Raw genomic sequence first — 21,993 nt, forward strand, 5'->3', positions numbered from 1 at the left:
GTCCCAGGAAGGCAACACACCATTCTGGTAGGTGTGACAGATTGCCCTAATTGAATCCCCCACTACCAGCACCTGTCTGACCTGCCCGACCTGCTCTGTGCACCTACTGTATTTCCCTCCATACTGAAGCAGAAACTCCCCTGACTTTCAGAGGACAAGTCTTGTTGCAACAATGCTACCCCTATATTGACATCCCCATCATCTGCAAACTTGTTGGGTTGTGTCACATCAGGACTAGCCTTCTTGACATTCTTCCCCCTTCTCCACCTTTTAACTGTCACCCATATATAACAATGGATGACTGTGTAAATTCATTTGAAGCTGGATTAGGATAACTCTTTTAAATTCCAGTAATGAAATCCTCGAAGGTATAGTCAAACAAATGTGTTCAGACACAACCCTGCCTAGCAGAAGAAGGGAGGATGACACAGAAGAGGGGGTTGTAAAAAGGAGAGTGGTAAAGGAGGGACCAGCAAGAGAAGGCAGTCTAAAATTGGACACCCTGAGTAACAAATCCAGTATCTTCTGGGAGTCATCAGCTGTTAGAGAAGCAGATTCTTAGAGGGTGTTTCATAGGCTCCAAATACCCAGCTGACAGGCCACAGGCTGCAAGCATGAACAGGAAGATATAAATAGGAGCCATTCACCGCAGCACAGAAGTTTACAGAACTTTCTCTGCTGAAGGCAGTGATGTTTATTACTGCTGGTGCAGGACATTTGCAGACTGAATCTGGAGGATTAAGACGCTGCTCTCACTCCCAATGACTTTGCTTAATTCTCTGAAGAATTTATAATACTTATAGTTTTTCTTGGCTCAGCTTCATTCTCTTTGCATATTCATTCCTTGGAAGTAGATGATCAGCGCTGCATACTTTGCCTGAAAACGATTCACTTCATCCAGAATTATTCTTTCTTTCTTTAAATCTTTGTGCGGATATGGCAGACAGTCAATTGCCCTTCACTTGTCATTATCCTGCAAGTAGACTTAGCAGAGGCCGGGATCCTTTTCGAGAACAAGGCCTGTCTACACGTATGCTGGATGAAGATTTTGGATTTCCAGATGAGTTAACTATGGACTGGCCAGACTGGGCAAGACCCAGGCTAACTGCCTCTTGGTCAGGGCCTCTAAGATCAGGCCTGGCACGGACATCTGGTATATCCCCTCCTGGATATAGTGCTAGATACACTGGTTACCCTGAGCCTCGTAATGCTGTGGCCACCCCAAGCCAGCCCTGGAAGGTGTGTGTTAATGTACAAAGTTTCAAGCCAGAAGAACTGACAGTGAAAACCAAAGAAGGATATGTAGAAGTGTCAGGTGAGTGAATGGTAAACTAACCTTGACTTAAAAAAATCATACGGCTGCCCAGACCATGTCACATTCTTTAGGACCATAATTTAGATTGACAGAAATAGCTGTGGATGCCAGTCATACCGGATCAGTTCTTTTATCCGTATACAGCAGTTCATAGGAATAGGAGTTTGTATTTGAGAAAAAAGATGAAGTACGGAAGTATAAAACAATTGTGTATAGTGTTTAGTTTGACCATTCTCAAGCCACAATAATTTTAACTACTTCAAACCCTAGAGCATTTTGTCGTTTATGCTACTGACCTTCACACACAATCAAAAACCATTAAATGTTTTACTTCAGTGAACGGCCCTGTTATGATGAGCGGAAGAGATTCTTAAAGATGTAGCACTACATTTCAGAATAGATACAATGTTGAATTGTAAGGGGTCGCTTAATTCTAATGGTTCATTTACATAAGTATATTATCAGCAAAAAAGAGTTTATAGGAACCTAATGATCTGCCTCTGTAAACTTGACGACGATCCCCTGACAAACATGCAAAATGCTCGGTCATCAGGTGATCGGATCACAAAACAAGATCCTCATCGACTGCACACACCCCATGTAAGCAGCGGATGTGCAGCCGATAACATAATACTGTATTTGGATAGAGCAATCCCATATAGCGATCATTCTGTCCCCATCTTTGTTCATCGGTCTGTGTAAACAGCAAGTAAACAAGCACCGATGGACTTATATATAGTTGATCGCAGTCATAAGAAGAGCATTGATGAACCGAAATTGGCACATCTTAAAGTATCAGAAGGTTGGGAGCATATACAGATCTAGCAAAGGTTTTCTTGACTCAGTTAACACGTCACTGGGAAATCACAACTGATGCCTAAATTGATGCAAAAATGCATCGGTTATCATTAGTCTTTTTCACCATTTCCCAGCAGGTGCCGGCCCAAAGCCAGGTCACAAATTTTGCATCAAACATGTGACATGGCCACAAGATCAACGCCAACTCCCATCTGGTGCCCAGTTCTCATGGAAAGCTTCCCATGTCAACAATGGAATCAGATCCTCCATTAGTTTCCAATTTGTTAGTTAATCAGCGATAACACAATGCCAGTTATAAGTGCAGGCCACCTTAAAGGGTAAATTTAAGTATTAAGGTTTTGGGGTAAAATGGCTGAGCACCACGACCGCAACTGAGGTGATACTAAGGTTTCTTTGTTTTTAATGCTGTTTCCATATACATAGCTGTAAGAATGTGTGACTTGAATATAGATGAATAAACACAGTAATGTTAATAATCACTGGTTCCAACTTCGCCATAAGTCATAAGGCCTCAACTTTTATACTGGCTTTAGTGTATTACATTTATTCTGTAACTCCTCTGCTATGTAAGATCTTAGTACTAATAACCTTAAAGATGTCCACTACTTTTACGTTGATGGCCTATCATTAGGATAAGTCTTCAATGTCTGGTCGCCGATCAGCTGTTATCGGTGTCGGCGTCTAATTGTACTGGCCGGTGCTTGTTACTGCATATCCGCTTCCTATTGATTTGAATAGGAGATGGATGTGTAGTACTTCCGGCCACCACCGTCGACATAGATAAAAACTGATCGGCAGGGGTGTCGGACCCCGGCAGATCAGACATTAATGACCTACAGTTGTGGCCAAAAGTATTGGCACCCCTGCAATTCTGTCAGATAATACTCAGTTTCTTCCTGAAAATGATTGCAATCACAAATTCTTTGGTCTTATTATCTTCATTTAATTTGCTTGCAAGGAAAAAACACAAAAGAGAATAAAGCAAAAATCAAATCATTGATCATTTCACACAAAACTCCAAAAATGGGCCAGACAAAAGTATTGGCACACTCAGCCTAATACTTGGTTGCACAACCTTTAGCCAAAATAACTGTGAAAAACCGCTTCCGGTAACCATCAATGAGTTTCTTACAATGCTCTGCTGGAATTGTAGACCATTCTTCTTAGGCAAACTTCTCCAGGTCCCTGATATTTGAAGGGTGCCTTCTCCAAACTGCCATTTTGAGATCTCTCCACAGGTGTTCTATGGGATTCTGGTCTGGACTCATTGCTGGCCACCTTAGAAGTCTCCAGTGCTTTCTCTCAAACCATTTTATAGTGCTTTTGGAAGTGTGTTTTGGGTCATTGTCCTGCTGGAAGACCCATGACCTCTGAGGGAGACACAGCTTTCTCACACTGGGCCCTACATTATGCTGCAAAATTTGTTGGTAGTCTTCAGACTTCATAATGCTGTGCACACGGTCAAGCAGTCCAGTGCCAGAGGCAGCAAAGCAACCTCAAAACATCAGGGAACCTCCACCATGTTTGACTGTAGGGACCGTGTTCTTTTCTTTGAATGCCTCTTTTTTTTCCCTGTACACTCTATGTTGATGCTTTTTCCCAAAAAGCTCTACTTTTGTCTCATCTGACCAGAGAACATTCTTCCAAAACGTTTTAGGCTTTCTTAGGTAAGTTTTGGCAAACTCCAGCCTGGCTTTTTTATGTCTCGGGGTAAGAAGTGGGGTCTTCCTAGGTATCCTACCATACAGTCCCTTTTCATTCAGACGCCGACGGATAGTACGGGTTGACACTGTTGTACCCTTGGACTGCAGGGCAGCTTGAACTTGTTTGGATGTTAGTCGAGGTTCTTTATCCACCATCCGCACAATCTTGCGTTGAAATCTCTCGTCAATTTTTCTTTTCCGTCCACATCTAGGGAGGTTAGCCACAGTGCCATGGGCTTTAAACTTCTTGATGACACTGCGCACGGAAGACACAGGAACATTCAGGTCTTTGGAGATGGACTTGTAGCCTTGAGATTGCTCATGCTTCCTCACAATTTGGTTTCTCAAGTCCTCAGGCAGTTCTTTGGTCTTCTTTCTTTTCCCCATGCTCAATGTGGTACACACAAGGACACAGGACAGAGGTTAAGTCAACTTTAATCCATGTTAACTGACTGCAAGTGTGATTTAGTTATTGCCAACACCTGTTAGGTGCCACAGGTAAGTTACAGGTGCTGTTAATTGCACGAATTAGAGAAGCATCACATGATTTTTCAAACAGTGCCAATACTTTTGTCCACCCCCTTTTTTAGGTTTGGTGTGGAATTATATCCAATTTGGCTTTAGGACAATTCTTTTTGTGTTTTTTCATTGAAGACAAATTAAATGAAGATAATAAGACCAAAGAATTTGTGATTGCAATCATTTTCAGGAAGAAACTGAGTGTTATCTGACAGAATTGCAGGGGTGCCAATACTTTTGGCCACCACTGTATCATAAGGATAGGCCATCAATGTAAAAGGAGTGGACAACCTCTTTAAATTCACAGTGGATTTTTTCATTATTATTATTCAAAGTAACAAACAGAAACTGACTGTACGTTTTAGCAGCTATACCATTTTTTTAGCAGACAACTTGTGGTAAGAAGAAATATAACTAATGCTGTCATACGGGTGACTGGTGGGACAGGTGATCACTGTTTTACAGTTGGTCTTGTCTCAGCTGAGGCCTGTGTGATATTTTTTGTATTTTTCTTTATGCAAGTGTTTGGGTCGTTTCACACACAGTAGGCCTCTTTTAACAAAACTGTCTAAGGCTATGTTCACATGTTGTGTTTTTGCTGCTTTTTTTGCTGCTTTTTTATGCAAATTTTAAGCTGCCTTTTACAGTACCAGCAAAGTCTAAGGGATTTCACAAATCTCATGCACACACATTGTTTTTTTCCTGACTGATTTGTCAAACTGCTGCATTTTTGCAAAATGCAGCATATTACGTATTTCAGCGTTTTTTCAGCAAAAATGCAACAACAAATGTAGGTATCAGATTTTGCTGCGTTTTTTGGTGCAAAAATCTGAGGAAGTTGCATGATGTTTTATTTTATGCACTAAACTTTATCAGCATGCACAGGAGACAAATGTACATGACAAAAATGCAGCAAAAACGCAGCAAAACCTGCTTTTTGTAAGCAGCTTCTTTACTTACAAGAAAGAAGGTTTTGCCTGTGGAAAAAAAAGCAAAAACGCAGCGTGTAAACATAGAACATAGCCTAAAAGCAAAAGCTGTCTTTGTTGCACATAGTAACCAGTCACAGCACAGCTTTCATTTCTAACACAGCTCTGGTAAAATGAAAACTATGCTGTGATAGGTTGCCACCAACACAGTTGATCTGTTAAATAGTTTTCAAAACTCTGCTGTACTTTCTTTTTTTTTGTAAGAACACCACTGCAGGTTATTATGGAATGTTTCAGCCAAAGCCAGAAGTGGATGAAAAAGAAGGGGGAATATGAGTCTTTCCTGTATATCTCCGTTTTACTTTTTACTTCCACTTCTGGCTTTGGCTCAAAAACCTGGAGAAAAAAACATAGGTGCATTTTTTTCCAAAATATCTATGTCAATGATTCAAGAACATATAGTGCTGTCACTGTAGCTTCATAATAAGTACACTTCATAGTACTTATTAATCGCTCCTTAGTAGTCACATTAAGATTTCTGCATTTCATTTATTTTTAAAGGGAACCTGTCACCATGAAAATGCAGTCCAATCTGCAGGCACCATGTTATAGAGCAGGGGGAACTGAGCAGACTGATATATAATTTTTGAGAATAATTTCAGTATAACCTGTTTTTTAATAATTTAATCCTCTGCTCTTTCTGAGACTTTCAGTCCAGTGGGCGGTCCTATCAGGGACTGACAGCTATTTCTGTATGCACACTTATGTAAATTAAGCTGTCAGTCACTGATAGGACCACCCACTGGACTGAAAGTCCCAGAGAGAGCAAAGAATGACATGATTAAAACACTGATTATACTGATTTTTTTTCCACTAAAATATCAATCAATCTACTAATCTCCCCCTGCTCTATAACATGGGGACTGCCGATTGGACTGCATTGTCAGGGTGACAGGTTCCCTTTAAGTAGATTATTACATATAAAATAGTTTATAACAAAATCAGCTTTGCTATAGTAAATTATATATTTTCATACTTTGGGAACTGTCCTATCTGCAGAATTCATATGAAAGACACATGCTGCAATCCCTGGCTATCAGTTGATATAAAACCAAACAAACTGAACCCCACTAAAAGATATAATTTTATTAGTTATGCATTAAATGTAGAGGAGAAATATGGCATAGGTAACCAATAAAAATATACATACTGACGGGCAGAAAAGGGGATGTTTCAAAGATGTACACTTTCAAAAAGCAGCATATATTGGGAGCAAATAGGACTGTGAAACACAAATATTAGAAAAGGCCAGTGTGTCCATTTTCCTTAATCCATTATCAACAAAATTGCCCAAAAATAGCAGCATATGTAAGATGAAAGTAAAACCTCAAACACAATTCCAAGAAATTGTAAATCTGCACATAGCAACACTTATCTAAAAGGGTAGGCATAGGTAGGTAGTACAGACAAGGAAAAATAATGAAATAATAATGGCTGCCCCTGTTAATCCCTACCTGATTGCAGAGACTGGCACCATAAAATAATAATAATAATATTTTTTATTTTTATAGCGCCAACATATTCCACAACACTTTACAATTTTAGGGATATATACGATATGGCGCCCCCGCTTAGACATCGGTTCACCCTATATTCACTTTCTAGTGTATCACCCATGCTCAAAATAGAGACACTTACACAGACAAATATATTACAAGTGAAAATACAAGATGGTGTCCCGCGAACATCAAATACCATAATATAGTATAGTATAAGCTTCAACGACACAAGTGGATTCAGTAAGAAGGGGAAATATTAGTCTTTCCTTTATATCATTCCTTTCACACCTATTTATGGATTTGGGTCAAAAATTTGCATTGAAAACCACAGTGGCATTTAAAAACAAAAAACTCCGATATGTTAAAGACTCAAGAGCATATAGTGCTGTCATTGTACCTTTATAATAAGAGAACGTCTTCGTACGTATTAATCATTCCTTAGTAATCACATTAAGATGTCCGCATTTCATTTATTTTTAAATTGATTATTCCATATAAAAAATGTTAAAACAAAATCAGCTTTAATATAATAAGTGATATATTTTCATGCTTTAGGAACTGTCCTATCTGCAGAATTCTTACTCATACGAAGGACACATGATGAAATCCCTGGCAGTCACATGATATCTTTGGGCAAGCTACAGACAACCACACATTTACCCAGTATCAATAAAAATGGGGGATCCGCTATATTATTACAGAGCACCGAGATCACTTGTGCAGGAAAAACTGTTAACAGCAGCTTTTTGCTCTGGTAGGCCCATAACAGACACTCACTTTGAGACGTCACTTGGAAAAAAGCTGTTGTATTTTGAGACAATCCTATAGAACCTTTGAAATTTAAAAAGGCCTTTCATGTAATTCACTGGACAGGACATTGCATAATCCTGCTCGTGGTAAAGGAAACACCATGGCCCAGATTCATCAAGAATGGCGTTGTTCATGCTAGTTTTGATGAGGCGGTATGGTGGAGTCAGTTGCACCTGATTCATTAAAAGGCACTGAACTCCTAATGAATCCGACTCATCTGAAAAGTGTTGTGAGCGTTTAGCAAATCCTATTCCAGTTGGAGACTTGAGTAAGATTTCTGACATAAGACATGCCACAGCTCATCATCAATTAGACAAGCTGTGGTGTCATGCCCCCATTCGACTTCTGCTCCACCTATTTTGGTGGAGCTGGGCAAAACTGGCCTGAAAACTGTAAAAGTTACGTACGGTCCCATAACGCCATCTTGTGCCTGTAACTCCTGATTGGCCGGAAGTCAGAAGATATGTCATAAGAGCTCAATGCAAGTCTATGAGAGCCAGAACGAGGCCCTCATAGACTTGTATTGAAAAGTGACCTCTGCGCCTCTCCATGAAACACTGGAGCTTCCGGCAGGTCACTTTTCGTCGGTGACCGTCAGGAGCGACGCTGGAAAAGAATTAAGGCAGCTGCAGGTGAGTATCAGACAGGGGCCAGGGGACTAACATTTAAAGCAGCACTCCAGCAATGTAATAAAAAAGAGGCTGGAGTGGTGCTTTAAACCAAAAACATTACACTGAAAATCACAAAAAGGAACATTTTGACCGTTTGATCAGACAATGTCAGATTCTCAAAAGTAAAAAAAAAATAGATAAGCAAAACAGGGATTAGATATTGCATTTTATATACCTAAATGGAAGTCCTTAACATACATATATGCTTCTAACATAAATGTTAGCTATTCATGGGCCTTACATACTTTCATTCATATCTCATAAAGGAATTTGTGATTCTTCTCATATGTAAAAACAGGGACTGTAATTCATCAGTTTGCTAGATCTGAGTTCCATCAGTGTTTCATCAGTGATTTTTCATGGATGAAAAAAAATACACTGCATAGCTTTTTCTATCCATTAGGCCACGTTCACACATTCAGTATTTGGCCAGTATTTTACATCAGTATTTGTAAACCAAGATCAGGAGTGGAACAATCAGAGGGAAAGTACAATAGAAACACCTCACCTCTTCTGTATTTATCACCCACTCCTGGTTTTGGCTTACAAATACTGATGTAAAATACTGACCAAATACTGAACGTGTGAACGTGACCTAACAGAGTTAATCTTGAACAGCAAACGGATGGCACACAGATGCTATTTGTGTGCTGGATGTTATTTTCAAGGACCCATATACTTAAGTATGGGTAACTTTGACTTGTCCCTCGGAAATACAGACGTAGGAACAGCCCCATAGACTATAATGGCGTGTTCTATCCGTAAAAAACAATTCAAATCTTTAAGAAACTATATAGATTCAATGGATAGTAAAACAAGATTCTGTAAAATGCTGAGCGCAAAAGCTTTTATTGTTAACGTTATAGACATTATTCTAGACACAATAAGGCTGGCTCACAAAGAAGGTTTTGTGAAAAATGCTTTTTTTGTGCAATTTTTCATGGCTTTTAACAGCTTTTTTTGTGGTGTATTGAAATATTTAATGCACTAAATATAATGCATTTTAATTTGTGGAGTTTTTAAGAATCAGTTGTGTTTCCACAAAAAACATTAAGTTTTTAACAATAATGCTCTGTATAAATCTAACCTTGCAGAAAATGTATATTGGAATTAAATGAATAGAATATATATATATATATATATATATATATATATATATGCAATTCATCCAATGTAATCCAAAGTAATAATTTGCAGTGCTGTGAGCTTAGAATTGCAGATTCTCTGTTGTGAAGGATTCCTTGTCTGAGATAAGGTTTTTGAGAAAAGATGTCCAAGATTAAGCATTTATTATTAAAGACCATGATCTACAGTATTCAGTGATGTTAGTAACGCTGTGAGAACTTCTCACTTGTTTCCATGGTAAACATACATGAAAAATAGATGAACAAGCAGTATATATATATAGTGTAATTGAACTATAGTTATTGACTTTTCAATGAAATCCTGATAAATAAGTGGGATGTCTGCACAGGCACATTTAGCGAGCCATATACTAACAATGTGACAGGGGAACTGTGCATTTCAAGGGGTTTTCCCATGAACAAAAGTTCACTTTTCACTTTAATCAATAGATCTTGGAATAATAATAAGTTCCACAATTGGATGTGTTTAAAAAAATGATTTTTGTCAGCTGTGTTCCCATGCTGTAATATCTGTATAATCTTTTGCTTCCTCCCCTACACAGGAGATGTAGAATGATCAGACCATGTTCCTGCACGGTCAGACACAGCCATTACACAGTACACAGCAGGGGCACATTTATAAGATTATCTCAGCACAGGAAAAAAAATGTAATCACATCCAATTATGGATCTTATTTTTATTCCAAGATCTAGTGTATAAAATGAACTTTTGTTTGTGGGAAAACCCCTTTGAGAGGATATTACTTTTTCAATGCGTTAAACAAAAGAAATAAAAAGCATCCGCTGTTCAAACATATTTGCCTTGCTTAAACCCATAAATCCATATAATGGCTGTCAACATCCCAAAAAATTGTTGATTATTTGAAGATCATAACACCAGACCAAGGCTAAGAGAAGAAATGAATATATTTTTGCAGGGCTGTTTGGCCGGACACTATCCCCACTTTACATACTATTATACAGTTGTGCTCAAAAGTTTACATACCCCGGCAGAATTTTTGCTTTCTTGCCATCTTTTCAGAGAATATGAATGATAACAAAAGAAATTTGTCTCCTGTCATGGTTATTGGTTGGGTGAAGCTATTTATTGTCAAACTGCTGTGTTTTCTCTTTATAAATCTTAATGACAACCAAAAACATCTAAATGACCCTGATCAAAAGTTCACATACTCCAGTTCTTAATACCGTGTATTGCCCCCTCTAGCATCAATGACAGCTTGAAGTCTTTTGTGGTAGTTGTGGATGAGGTTCTTTATTTTCTCAGATGGTAAAGCTGCCCATTCTTCTCGGCAAAAAGCCTCCAGTTCCTGTAAATTCCAGGGCTGTCTAGCATGAACTGCGTGCTTGAGAGTGGCTCCATGATATTGAGGTCAGGAGACTGAGATGGCCACTCCAGAACCTTCACTTTGTTCTGCTGTAGCCAATGACAGATCGACTTGGCCTTGTGTTTTGGATTGTTGTCATGTTGGAACTTCCAAGTACGTCCCATGCGCAGCTTCCGGGCTGATTAGTGCAAATTTGCCTCCAGTATTTGGTGATAATGTACTGTATTCATCTTTCCTTCAATTTTTACCAAGCTTCAGGTGCCTTTGTAGCTCACATCTCCCCAAAACATCAGCGATTCACCTCCGTGCTTTACTGTAGGAATGGTGTTCCTTTCAATATAGGCCTTGTTGACCTCTCTCGAAATGTAACATTTATGATTGTGGCCAAAAAGTTCAATTTTGGTCTCATCACTCCAAATAACTTGTTCCAGAAGTTTTGAGGCTTGTCTCTGTGCTGTTTGGCGTATTGTAGGCAAGATACTTTGTGGCATTTGCGCAGTAATGACTTTCTTCTCAATCATGCAGCCAATTTTTCTTCAAGTGTCTCCTTTTGTGCATCTTGAAACAGCCACACCGCTAGTTTTCAGAGAGTCCTGAATTTCAGCTGATGTTGTTTGTGTTTTTTTCTTTGCATCCTGAACAATTTTCCTGGCAGTTGTGGCCGAAACTCTTGTTGGTCTGACCGTGGTTTGGTTTTTACAGAACCCCTGATTTTCCATTTGTTAATCACAGTTTGAACGCTGCTGACTGGCATTATCCATTCCTTGGATATCTTTTTGTATCCCTTTCCTGTGTTATACAGTTTAACTACCTTTTCCCGTAGATCCGTTGACAATTCTTTCGCTTTCACCATGACTCACAATCCAGAAACGTCAGTGGCTGGATGAAAGATGCAAGTCTGTCTGGATCCCAGAGACTCACTCAGCTTTTATGCACACACACTGATTACAAGCAAACAGGTCACAGGTGAGGATGTTACCTTTAGTAGCCATTCAAACCCATTTGTGTCAAATTCTGTGCATGTTATCAGGCCAAAATCACAAGGGTATGTGAAATTTTGATCAGGATCATTTGGATGTTTTTGGTTGTCATTAAGAGTTAAAAAGAGAAAACACAGTAGTTTGACAATAAATGGCTTCACCCAACCAACCAATAACCATGAGTGAAGAAAAAGTTTTTTTGTTATCATTCATATTCTCTGAAACAAGGCCAAGGAAGCAAAAATTCTGCCAGGCAATGTAAACTTTTGAGCACAACTGTACAGGTATATCATTCCTAGCATTCATGTTTGTGAGTGCATCGCTTTTGGTCAAACACAAAGTAATATATGCTGCCATTTTATACAGCACCTGTCATTATGTCTGTCCTATTGCAATAGGAACATCAGCATGATAGTGGGCATAATTGCACCCACCTACCTCCCAAAAGTGCCTTACATGGGGGCTGATTTGAAGAAACTGGAATAACAAAAAGCACAATAGGGTTTTACCTGAGTACAAAAAGGAGACGAAAGGTAATGGTATTCACCTTGTGTGGTTGTGTAACCATAACGACTACAGGGTTTAAAGCTGCTGCAGACCCACGGCTTGGAGAAAAATTAAAATTAAATGAAAAAAAAAGGGTTAATTCTGTGCTGCTCGTATGGAAGGATGAGAGGAGAAAAATGTCCAAGAATGAGATTTTAATAGTCAGCGCGTTTCGAAGTTTCCAACTTCTTCATCAGGACAAAACCACAGTGTCAGGAGTGGAACAATCAGACGAAAACTATAACAGAATCATGTGCACCACTTCTGCATTTATCACCCACTCCTGCTTTTGGCTTACAAATACTGATGTAAAATACTGACCAAATACTGAACGTGTGAATGTGGCCTATGGCTCCATTCAGATATCAGTGTTTTTCACCTATGCAAAAAAAATGGTACGTTTGTCATCAGTGTTTTGGGTCCAAGTACCATCAGTGTTTGATCAGTGTGTCACTATTTCATAAGTGTTTTTCATGTATGGATAAATAGATTACAAAGCGTCTCCTATCTTTTACAATGTTAATCATGGTGGAAAAAAAGGATATGTTTCCATTATTTTTGCACTAACACACGGTCTACGAAAAAACACAGACATGTAAATAGCAGCACAGATTTTAATGAGTAGGTGTTGTATCCATGAAAAACACAGATAGATCATGTATGTGCAACATGGACGTCTGAATGAGGCCTAACAGCAGATTGGTAAAGGAAGATTATGTCATTCCATTTATAACTTTTTAGACAATTTAGTCAAGTTAATTTAATGAGGGTAAGACAAAACTAAAACATAAGTAATAACCTGCAAGTAACAAAATAAAATAAATGTACTAAAATAATATCTAAACAGAAACAAATCTTAATGTGAAGCTCTGTATGTAAGAAAAATCCTACTCTTTAGTCCTGCTCCCAAATTACTAAAACATAAAATGTTGTTAGGTGTAGGTATGTTTGTCATTCACTTAGAGGGAACCGATCAGTAACATTTTCTTCTGACAACCAGAGGTAATGCAGTGCAACAATAACTTTTTTTTCGTTGCAAGCAGCTGAGGATACGCAAGTGCACTGGTGGCTGTATCAATGCACTTTTTCACGTCTTCTCTCTCGGCAACATCCTCTACTGTCCGAATGACAGTGAAAAGAGTCTCTGCTGGTTGACATTAACTCAACTCCTTGCTGAAAACACATACAAGTAACACTCTTTTTTTCTGTCAAACACATATGCAGTATGCTAGCTACTATGTGCTGTTCAAATCCATAGTCTTCTACTGCACATGCGCTGGCCAAAACCAAAAGAAAAGTGTCGCTTGCTCAAGAGTGACGTCACGAGACTCTGTTAGTGCGCTGTAAGTGCACCTGCAAGATCAACCGAATGAAAATCTACATTGCTGGGCAGAAACTGATGGCACATTTTCATCAATGGTCAACAACTAGTTAATGCGTCAAACTACTAGTCCCATGATATCTACTAGACATATGGTGAACATTTCCATCTTACTGTCTAACATGGGCTGCATTATGCTGATGTATTTGATCAGTTAGTTTATTTTTAGATCCTAGGAGAATAATACTATTTGTAAGTATATTCAGACAACTGGAGTGTGAATATCTTCAGAGCTTCGAATGACCCTTCTGACATCTCCAGTAACAGCTGCACCAAAGGGCCATGTGCGGGATAATAAATTATGGAACAGCTGATAGGGAGGGTTGAAAGAAAGCACAAAGTAACAGCTCGGATCATTTTTATAATTAATATGCATTAAAGAATCTAAGTAGCTTATTGCCATATCATTGACTCTTACTTGCTGCTTTTTAATCCAATTAAAGAAATATGGTTCAAAAGGGTGTAGGAAAATAACAGAGATAATTTCCAGTAGCGATTGAATCTACTCACAGATTTAATTGCTGGCTCTAAAGAACAAAATATTAACATAAAAATGACTTATGATTAGCAAAAGAAAGCTAATATAAGCCTCCCATTCCTCAGAGATATTTAACATATGTGTCATGAAATATGTTATCAGGTCAGGCAGAAGAACAACCTCCACAGGACATAAAGATATTATTAATTAAATATGTAGGTGAAATCAATATTTCCCTGCTACATAAGATTTATATAGTCAATAGGCAACTTGTTCTGATCTCTCGAGGGGCAGATTTTACATAGACATATTTTCCTACTTAAAGGGAACCTGTCACCAACTGTTCCCCATATAAAGTACGGCCACCACCATTAAAGGGATTGTCCATTAATGGACAACCCCTTCTTAAACTAAATGTTCAGCCCCATTAAAATAATAAAACCTATACTCACCTTCTGTGCCGGCTCCGTTCAAGTGGTGTCAGCACTCGCGGTCCCGGGACTGTGATGCGATGAAATGACACGTGATGCCCGGCGCCCAATCAGCGCTGGCATCACTGCCTTCTGACAAACAGAACATTAAGAGGAAGTCCAGGATCAGCAGCAGCCCTGGCTTCATGTTCAGTTCCTACGAAGGCGGAGACAGTGACGCCAACGCTGATTGGGCGCCAGACACCACGTGTCATTCCATCGCATCATAGCCCCAGGACCGCAAGTGCTGACAATGCAGGAACGGAGCCGGCACGGGAGGTGAGTATAGATTTTATTTTATCGGGGCTGAACATTTAGTTTAAGAAGGGGTTGTCCTATTAGTGGACAACCCCTTTAAAAAGGTGCCAAATGAAGACCAGAGACGCCCATCTGACCTGACCGGACCGCACAGTTTGTGAGTATAGTAAAGGTCTTTTATGGGATCTGCAGAGGTGATTGTGGACTTTTTTACAGAATTTCATTAAGCTGTTAAAGAGGTCTTAATGGTAGTGGCCGTATTTTATATGGGGAAAACTTGGTGACTGACAGGTTCTGTTAGAACCTTGCTCTTAGGTTTTTTTTCCTTTGCTGGTCACATGACCTTGTTGGCCTATTTAAGCCTGCTCCGCCCTTCTGGCTTTGCTGGACTTCATTGTATATCTACTTTCTAGCTAGCCTGTGCTCTGTGTCTTGCTCTGTTAGTTTGCTTGGTCTACTGACCTCTATGTTCTATATATTTTGTTTGTTCGTCTGTCTGCTACTATTTCTGTTAGGAGGTGTCCCATATTCCTCCCAGTCCTTAGTACTTGTAGGGATTCCTTCCCCACATCTATAGGTCTCCGTACAGACTAGCTTAGGACTTTAGCAGGTCTGATCGCAGGATCAGGTCCCCTGTTACATCGTAGGGATTAAGCTGAGTTCTATCGTAGGGACAGATCTCCTCTCTTTCCTTAGCTCTGGTAGCAGAACATAACAGTAAGTCCAGCCAGCAAATTCTCTAAGGAAAGATTTTTCTGTTCCATCATGGTGTCGGTTCAGGATTTGGTTCATCGCCTGCAGGGATTCTCTCTGGAGGTGGCCGAGCTCCGTCAGCACGTGAGTAACTGTCCTGGAGCACATTTCTTGGAGCCTAAGGTATGTTTGCCGGATTTATTTTTTGGTGAACACCGAGAATTTTTTTCATTTAAAAATGCTTGCTTATTGTATTTTCGTTTGAGACCTAAGTCCTCTGGGGATGAATCCCAGCGCGTAGGGTTCATAATGTCACTTTTGCGCAAAGAGCCTCAGGAGTGGGCCTTTTCTTTGCAACCTAGTGATACATGCTTCAGATCAGTGGATAGTTTTTTTTCTGCTTTGGGACTATTATATGATGATCCTGACCGTGTCGCATCAGCTGAGACTGAGTTGAGACGTTTAAAACAGGGATCAGGTAATGTGGAAAAATATTGTACTCATTTCCGTCGTTGGTCTACTCAAACAGGGTGGAACGATTCGGCTCTGAAAAGTCTATTTCTTGCTGGGCTCAGTGAAAGGGTTAAAGACCTGCTAATTGCTTATCCTACACCTGAAGATTTGCAACAGGCTATGCAATTAGCTATACGGGTGGATAGAAGACTGCGTGCAAGGGTTAATGAGAGCAAATCCTCTGCTATGTCAGTTTCTGGTTATGAGAATGTGTGTACTAACAGTGGTGAACCGATGGAGATTGGATCGGTGGCACCTCGCTCTCAAGAAAAAGACCGTCGATTTTCTGAAGGCTTGTGTCTCTATTGCGGAAAATCTGGTCATTTGATTAAAGGCTGTGAGCTTTGTATGAAGAAAGAAAAAAAAATGGTCAGTCACGCCCGTATTGCCTGTTTAAATTCCAAGGGTATATTTTTAGCTGCTTCCACGATTGCTCAGAAAAAATTAATGGAATTTCGGGTTTTTGTTGATTGCGGGTCTACTCTGAATGTAATTGATGGGGGATTCGTGGAAAGACTCAATTTAAAACCTGAACCTTTATCATCCCCCATTGCTGTGGTTTCTGTGGATGGTTCCCCTTTGAAGAATATTACTCTCAAGGTCTGTGAATTTCCTCTCACTATTAATGGTGTTCACCATGAGAAATTGGATTTGGTAGTGTTGAATAACTTGCCTTCTCCAGTAATATTGGGATTGCCCTGGTTAAAATTTCACAATCCTGTACTGGATTGGTCTACCAGTGAAATTAAATCCTGGAGCCATAAATGTTATGACAAGTGTTGTAACGGGCGTATTGCAGCTTTGGATAGGGGAGAATTGCCTGTTCCTATTCAGGATTTTTGGAGAGTTTTTTCTGAGAAGGAATCGCAGGTTTTGCCTCCCCATAGAGACTATGATTGTTCTATTGAATTTGTCCCTGGAGCGACTCTTCCTAAAAGTCGTTTATTTAACCTTACTATTCCTGAGAGGAAGGCTTTGGAGGAATACATACAGACAAGTTTGGCCGCCGGTCACATTAGGCCCTCTAAGTCTCCTGTGGCGGCTGGATTTTTTTTTGTAAAAAAAAAGGACGGCGGTTTACGTCCTTGTCTGGATTTTCGTGAGATTAACAAAATTACTGTACGCAATCCTTACCCACTGCCATTGATTCCTGATCTGTTTAACCAGTTAATGGGGGCCAAGTGGTTCTCTAAAATTGACCTTAAGGGGGCATACAATCTGTTGCGCATGAAGGAGGGTGACGAATGGAAGACTGCTTTTAACACTCCTGTGGGTCATTTTGAGAATCTGGTTATGTCTTTTGGTCTTACTAATGCTCCTGCATTTTTTCAGAATCTGATTAATGACATCCTTAGACCTTTGATCGGCAAAAATGTGGTTGTGTATTTGGATGACATTTTGATTTATTCGCCGGATCTGGAGTCTCATTGGCGGAGCGTGCGTGAGGTATTACAGTTATTAATGGACAATTCGCTTTTTGCTAAGCTGGAGAAATGTGAGTTCGCTGTACAGAGAATTAGTTTTTTGGGCTACATTATCTCCAGCAAAGGTTTTGAGATGGATCCGGTTAAGGTTCAGGCTGTGCAGGAATGGCCTAGGCCTATTGGTTTGAAATCGATACAGAGGTTTTTGGGTTTCGCCAATTACTACAGAAAATTCATAAAACATTTTTCTAGTATTGTCAAACCTCTGACTGATCTCACCAGGAAAGGTGCTGATGCGGTTCAGTGGTCTTCTGAGGCCATTGAAGCTTTTGTGTATCTCAAGGAGAGGTTCACCTCTGCTCCCATCCTTATGCAGCCTGATGTTACTAGGCCGTTTTTGGTTGAGGTTGATGCTTCCTCTGTGGGGGTTGGCGCAGTATTGTCTCAGGATAACGGGGATGGATTACATCCCTGTGCCTTTTTTTCAAAAAAATTTTCGGAGACTGAACTGAATTACGATATTGGTAATCGGGAATTATTGGCTATTAAACTCGCATTTGAACACTGGCGCCACTTCTTGGAAGGTGCGGAATTTCCCGTTCAGGTTCTTACGGATCATAAAAATCTGATATATCTTGATGCTGCCAAGCGCCTGAATGCCCGTCAGGCTAGGTGGGCACTGTTTTTCTCGCGGTTTAATTTCTCTGTTACTTACATCCCTGGTACTAAGAATGTTAAGGCGGATGCCTTGTCTCGCAGTTTTTCTCCCATAGTCGGTGCTGAGAAAGAGGAGAACATTTTACAAGAAGGTGTTGTGATAGCTGCTTTGGACTCCGTTTTGGAAAATGAGATTCTTAAAGCACAGGAGAATGCCCCTTCTAACACTCCTCATGGGAGGTTGTTTGTGCCTGGGACCTTTAGGAGAGATTTGTTTGTTGAGTGTCACGAATCTCGGTTGGCAGGTCATCCCGGAATCTCTGAGACCAAGAGACTGGTGGGTCGCAGTTTTTGGTGGCCTGGATGGCAGAAGGAAGTCATTAAGTGGGTGCGTCAATGTACTATATGTGCTAGATCTAAGTCCTCACATACTCCTGCTGCGGGGTTGCTTTGTCCTTTGGAGGTTCCCAGTGCTCCTTGGACACATTTGGCTATGGACTTTATAACTGACCTTCCCCCCTCTGAGGGTTTTACTGTCATCTGGGTGGTCGTGGACCGTTTTAGCAAGATGTGTCACTTGGTTCCCTTTGTCAAACTGCCCTGCGCTAAAACTCTCGCTAAGGCCTTTGTCAAGGAAATTGTCAGACTTCATGGTGTTCCTGCTGACATTGTTTCTGATAGGGGTCCTCAGTTCGTGGCTCGTTTTTGGCGTGCCTTTTGTGACAGGTTGGGAGTTCATTTATCGTTCTCGTCCAGATATCATCCTGAATCTAATGGCCAGACACAAAGGAAAAACCAGGATGTTGAGCAGTTCTTGCGTTGTTTTGTGGCAGACAATCAAGAGGGGTGGTCTGAGGTTCTGCCACTTGCTGAATTTGCTCTGAACAATCATACATCTTCTTCTGCTGGTTGTTCGCCTTTTTTTTGTTGTTCTGGGAGACATCCGTCGTTTGGGTCGTTCTCCAAGTTGGGATCTGCCGTGCCTGAGGAGGAGAATTTTTCCGGTGATTTGGAGAGAGTTTGGACGGATGTGCGTGGTAATCTTCAGGAGGCCAACAGAAAATCTAAGGACTACTTTGATAGGAAACGACAGGAGGTTTTGTTCGCTGTTGGTGACATGGTTTGGTTGTCCTCTAGGAATCTGCGGTTGAGGATTCCTTCTAAGAAATTGGGTCCCAAGTTTGTAGGGCCCTTTAAGGTGCTTCAGGTTGTCAACCAATCTGCTGTTAGGTTGGAGGTTCCTACCTCCTGGAGAATTAATCCGGTATTTCATGTCTCTCTGTTGAAAAAAGCTGTTGTATCGGATTGTGACGCCTCTGCCTCTGTTCCTCCGGTGGTGGAGGACGGGGAATATGAAATTTCTCGCATCCTTAACTCTAGACTGTATAGAGGTAGTTTGCAGTATCTTGTGGCCTGGAAAGGTTTCGGACCCGAGGATAACTCTTGGGTGAGGTCGGATGATGTTTCCGCGTCCAGACTTATCAGAGCGTTTCACAGGAGATTTCCTGATAAGCCTGGTCCTAGGGGATCCGGAGGATCCTCTTAGAAGGGGGGGTACTGTTAGAACCTTGCTCTTAGGTTTTTTTTCCTTTGCTGGTCACATGACCTTGTTGGCCTATTTAAGCCTGCTCCGCCCTTCTGGCTTTGCTGGACTTCATTGTATATCTACTTTCTAGCTAGCCTGTGCTCTGTGTCTTGCTCTGTTAGTTTGCTTGGTCTACTGACCTCTATGTTCTATATATTTTGTTTGTTCGTCTGTCTGCTACTATTTCTGTTAGGAGGTGTCCCATATTCCTCCCAGTCCTTAGTACTTGTAGGGATTCCTTCCCCACATCTATAGATCTCCGTACAGACTAGCTTAGGACTTTAGCAGGTCTGATCGCAGGATCAGGTCCCCTGTTACATCGTAGGGATTAAGCTGAGTTCTATCGTAGGGACAGATCTCCTCTCTTTCCTTAGCTCTGGTAGCAGAACATAACAGGTTCCCTTTAATGGTCATTTCCAGTTTTATTTAAATACAGCTACAAATAATGCAAAATGTTATCCACATTTTTAATATACACTGTGTTCTGAATTATTAGGCAAATGAGTATTTTGATCACATGATACTTTTTATACATGTTGCCCTACTCCAAGCTGCATAGGCTTGAGAGCCACCTGCCAATTAAGTAAATCTGGTGATGTGCATCTCTGTAATGAGGAGGGGTGTTGACTAATGACATCAATACCCTATATAAGGTGTGCTTAATTATTAGGCAACTTCCTTTCCTTTGGCAAAATGGGTCAGAAGAGAGTTTTGACGGGCTCTGAAAAGTCCAAAATTGTGAGATGTCTTGCAGAGGGATGCAGCAGTCTTGAAATTTCCAAAGTTTTGAAGCGTGATCACCGAACAATCAAGGGTTTCCTGGAAAATAGCCAACAGGGTCGCAAGAAGCGTGTTGGCCAAAAAAGGCACAAAATAACTGCCCATGAATTGAGGAAAATCAGGCGTGAAGCTGCCAAGATCCCATTGGCCACCAGTTTTGCCATATTTCAGAGCTGCAACGTTACTGGAGTATCAAAAAGCACAAGGTGTGCGATACTCGGGGACATGGCCAAGGTAAGGAAGGCTGAAAAACGACCACCTTTGAACAAGAAACAACATAAGATAAAACTTCAAGAATGGTTCAAGAAATATCTTAAGACTGATTTTTCAAAGGTTTTATGGACTGAAGAAATGAGAGTGACTCGTGATGGGTCAGAGGCTGGATCAGTAAAGGGCAGAGAGCTCCACTCCGACTCAGAAGCCAGCAAGGTGGAGGTGGGGTACTGGTATGAGCTGGTATCATCAAAGATGAACTTGTGGGACCTTTTCGGGTTGAGGATGGAGTGAAGCTCAACTCCCAGACCTACTGCCAGTTTCTGGAAGACAACTTCTTCAAGCAGTGATACAGGAAGAAGTCGGTATCGTTCAAGAAAAACATGATTTTCATGCAGGACAATGCTCCATCACATGCATCCAACTACTCCACAGCATGGCTGGCCAGTAAAAGTCTAAAAGAAGAAAAAATAATGACATGGGCCCCTTGTTCACCTGATCTGAACCCCATAGAGAACCTATGGTCCATAATAAAATGTGAGATCTACATGGAGGGATAACAGTACACCTCTCGGAACAGTGTCTGGGAGGCTGTGGTGGCTGCTGCACGCAATGTTGATCGAAAACAGATCAAGCAACTGACAGAATCTATGGATGGAAGGCTGTTGAGTGTCATCATAAAGAAAGGTGGCTATATTGATCACTAATTATTTTGTTTTTTGTTTTTGCATGTCAGAAATGTTTATTTCTAAATTTTGTGCATTGATATTGGTTTACCTGGTGAAAATAACAAGTGAGATGGAATTATATTTGGTTTTTATTAAGTTGCCTAATAATTCTGCACAGTAATAGTTACCTGCACAAACAGATATCCTCCTAAGATAGCCAAATCTAAAAAAAAACCACTCCAACTTCCAAAAATATTAAGCTTGGATATTTATGAGTCTTTTGGGTTGATTGAGAACATAGTTGTTGATCAATAATAAAAATAATCCTCTAAAATACAACTTGCCTAATAATTCTGCACACAGTGTACTTTGAAGAGAATTTTCTAAGACTGGGATTTTATAAGTCAATCTTAAACAGAAGCCTGCAGGAGTACGCATGCCGCCTAATAAATTTATATCATCTTGGATTATTTGTGTGCCTCAAATTAAAATCTACTTCAGCTATGAGCAGGAATACATATCTGTCATATCTGTCCCTTTATTAACCTTTGC

General features: G+C 40.4%; 1 protein-coding gene across 1 annotated transcript in view; it reads left to right on the top strand.

Moving 5' to 3' along the window:
• Window positions 1-484: 484 nt before the first annotated feature.
• The window catches only part of HSPB8 (heat shock protein family B (small) member 8), a 59,554-nt gene continuing 38,045 nt past the window's right edge, over window positions 485-21,993 (top strand). The window contains exon 1 of the mRNA XM_073654781.1: window positions 485-1,315. Within this exon, the coding sequence (XP_073510882.1) occupies window positions 937-1,315 (379 nt within the window). The 5' untranslated portion in view covers window positions 485-936. The remainder of the gene's footprint in view (window positions 1,316-21,993) is intronic.

The sequence above is a fragment of the Phyllobates terribilis genome, unplaced genomic scaffold (assembly GCF_046119375.1).
Source record: "Phyllobates terribilis strain yellow unplaced genomic scaffold, ASM4611937v1 Scaffold_1__5_contigs__length_1240528914, whole genome shotgun sequence".
In the NCBI taxonomy this organism is placed as follows: domain Eukaryota; kingdom Metazoa; phylum Chordata; class Amphibia; order Anura; family Dendrobatidae; genus Phyllobates; species Phyllobates terribilis.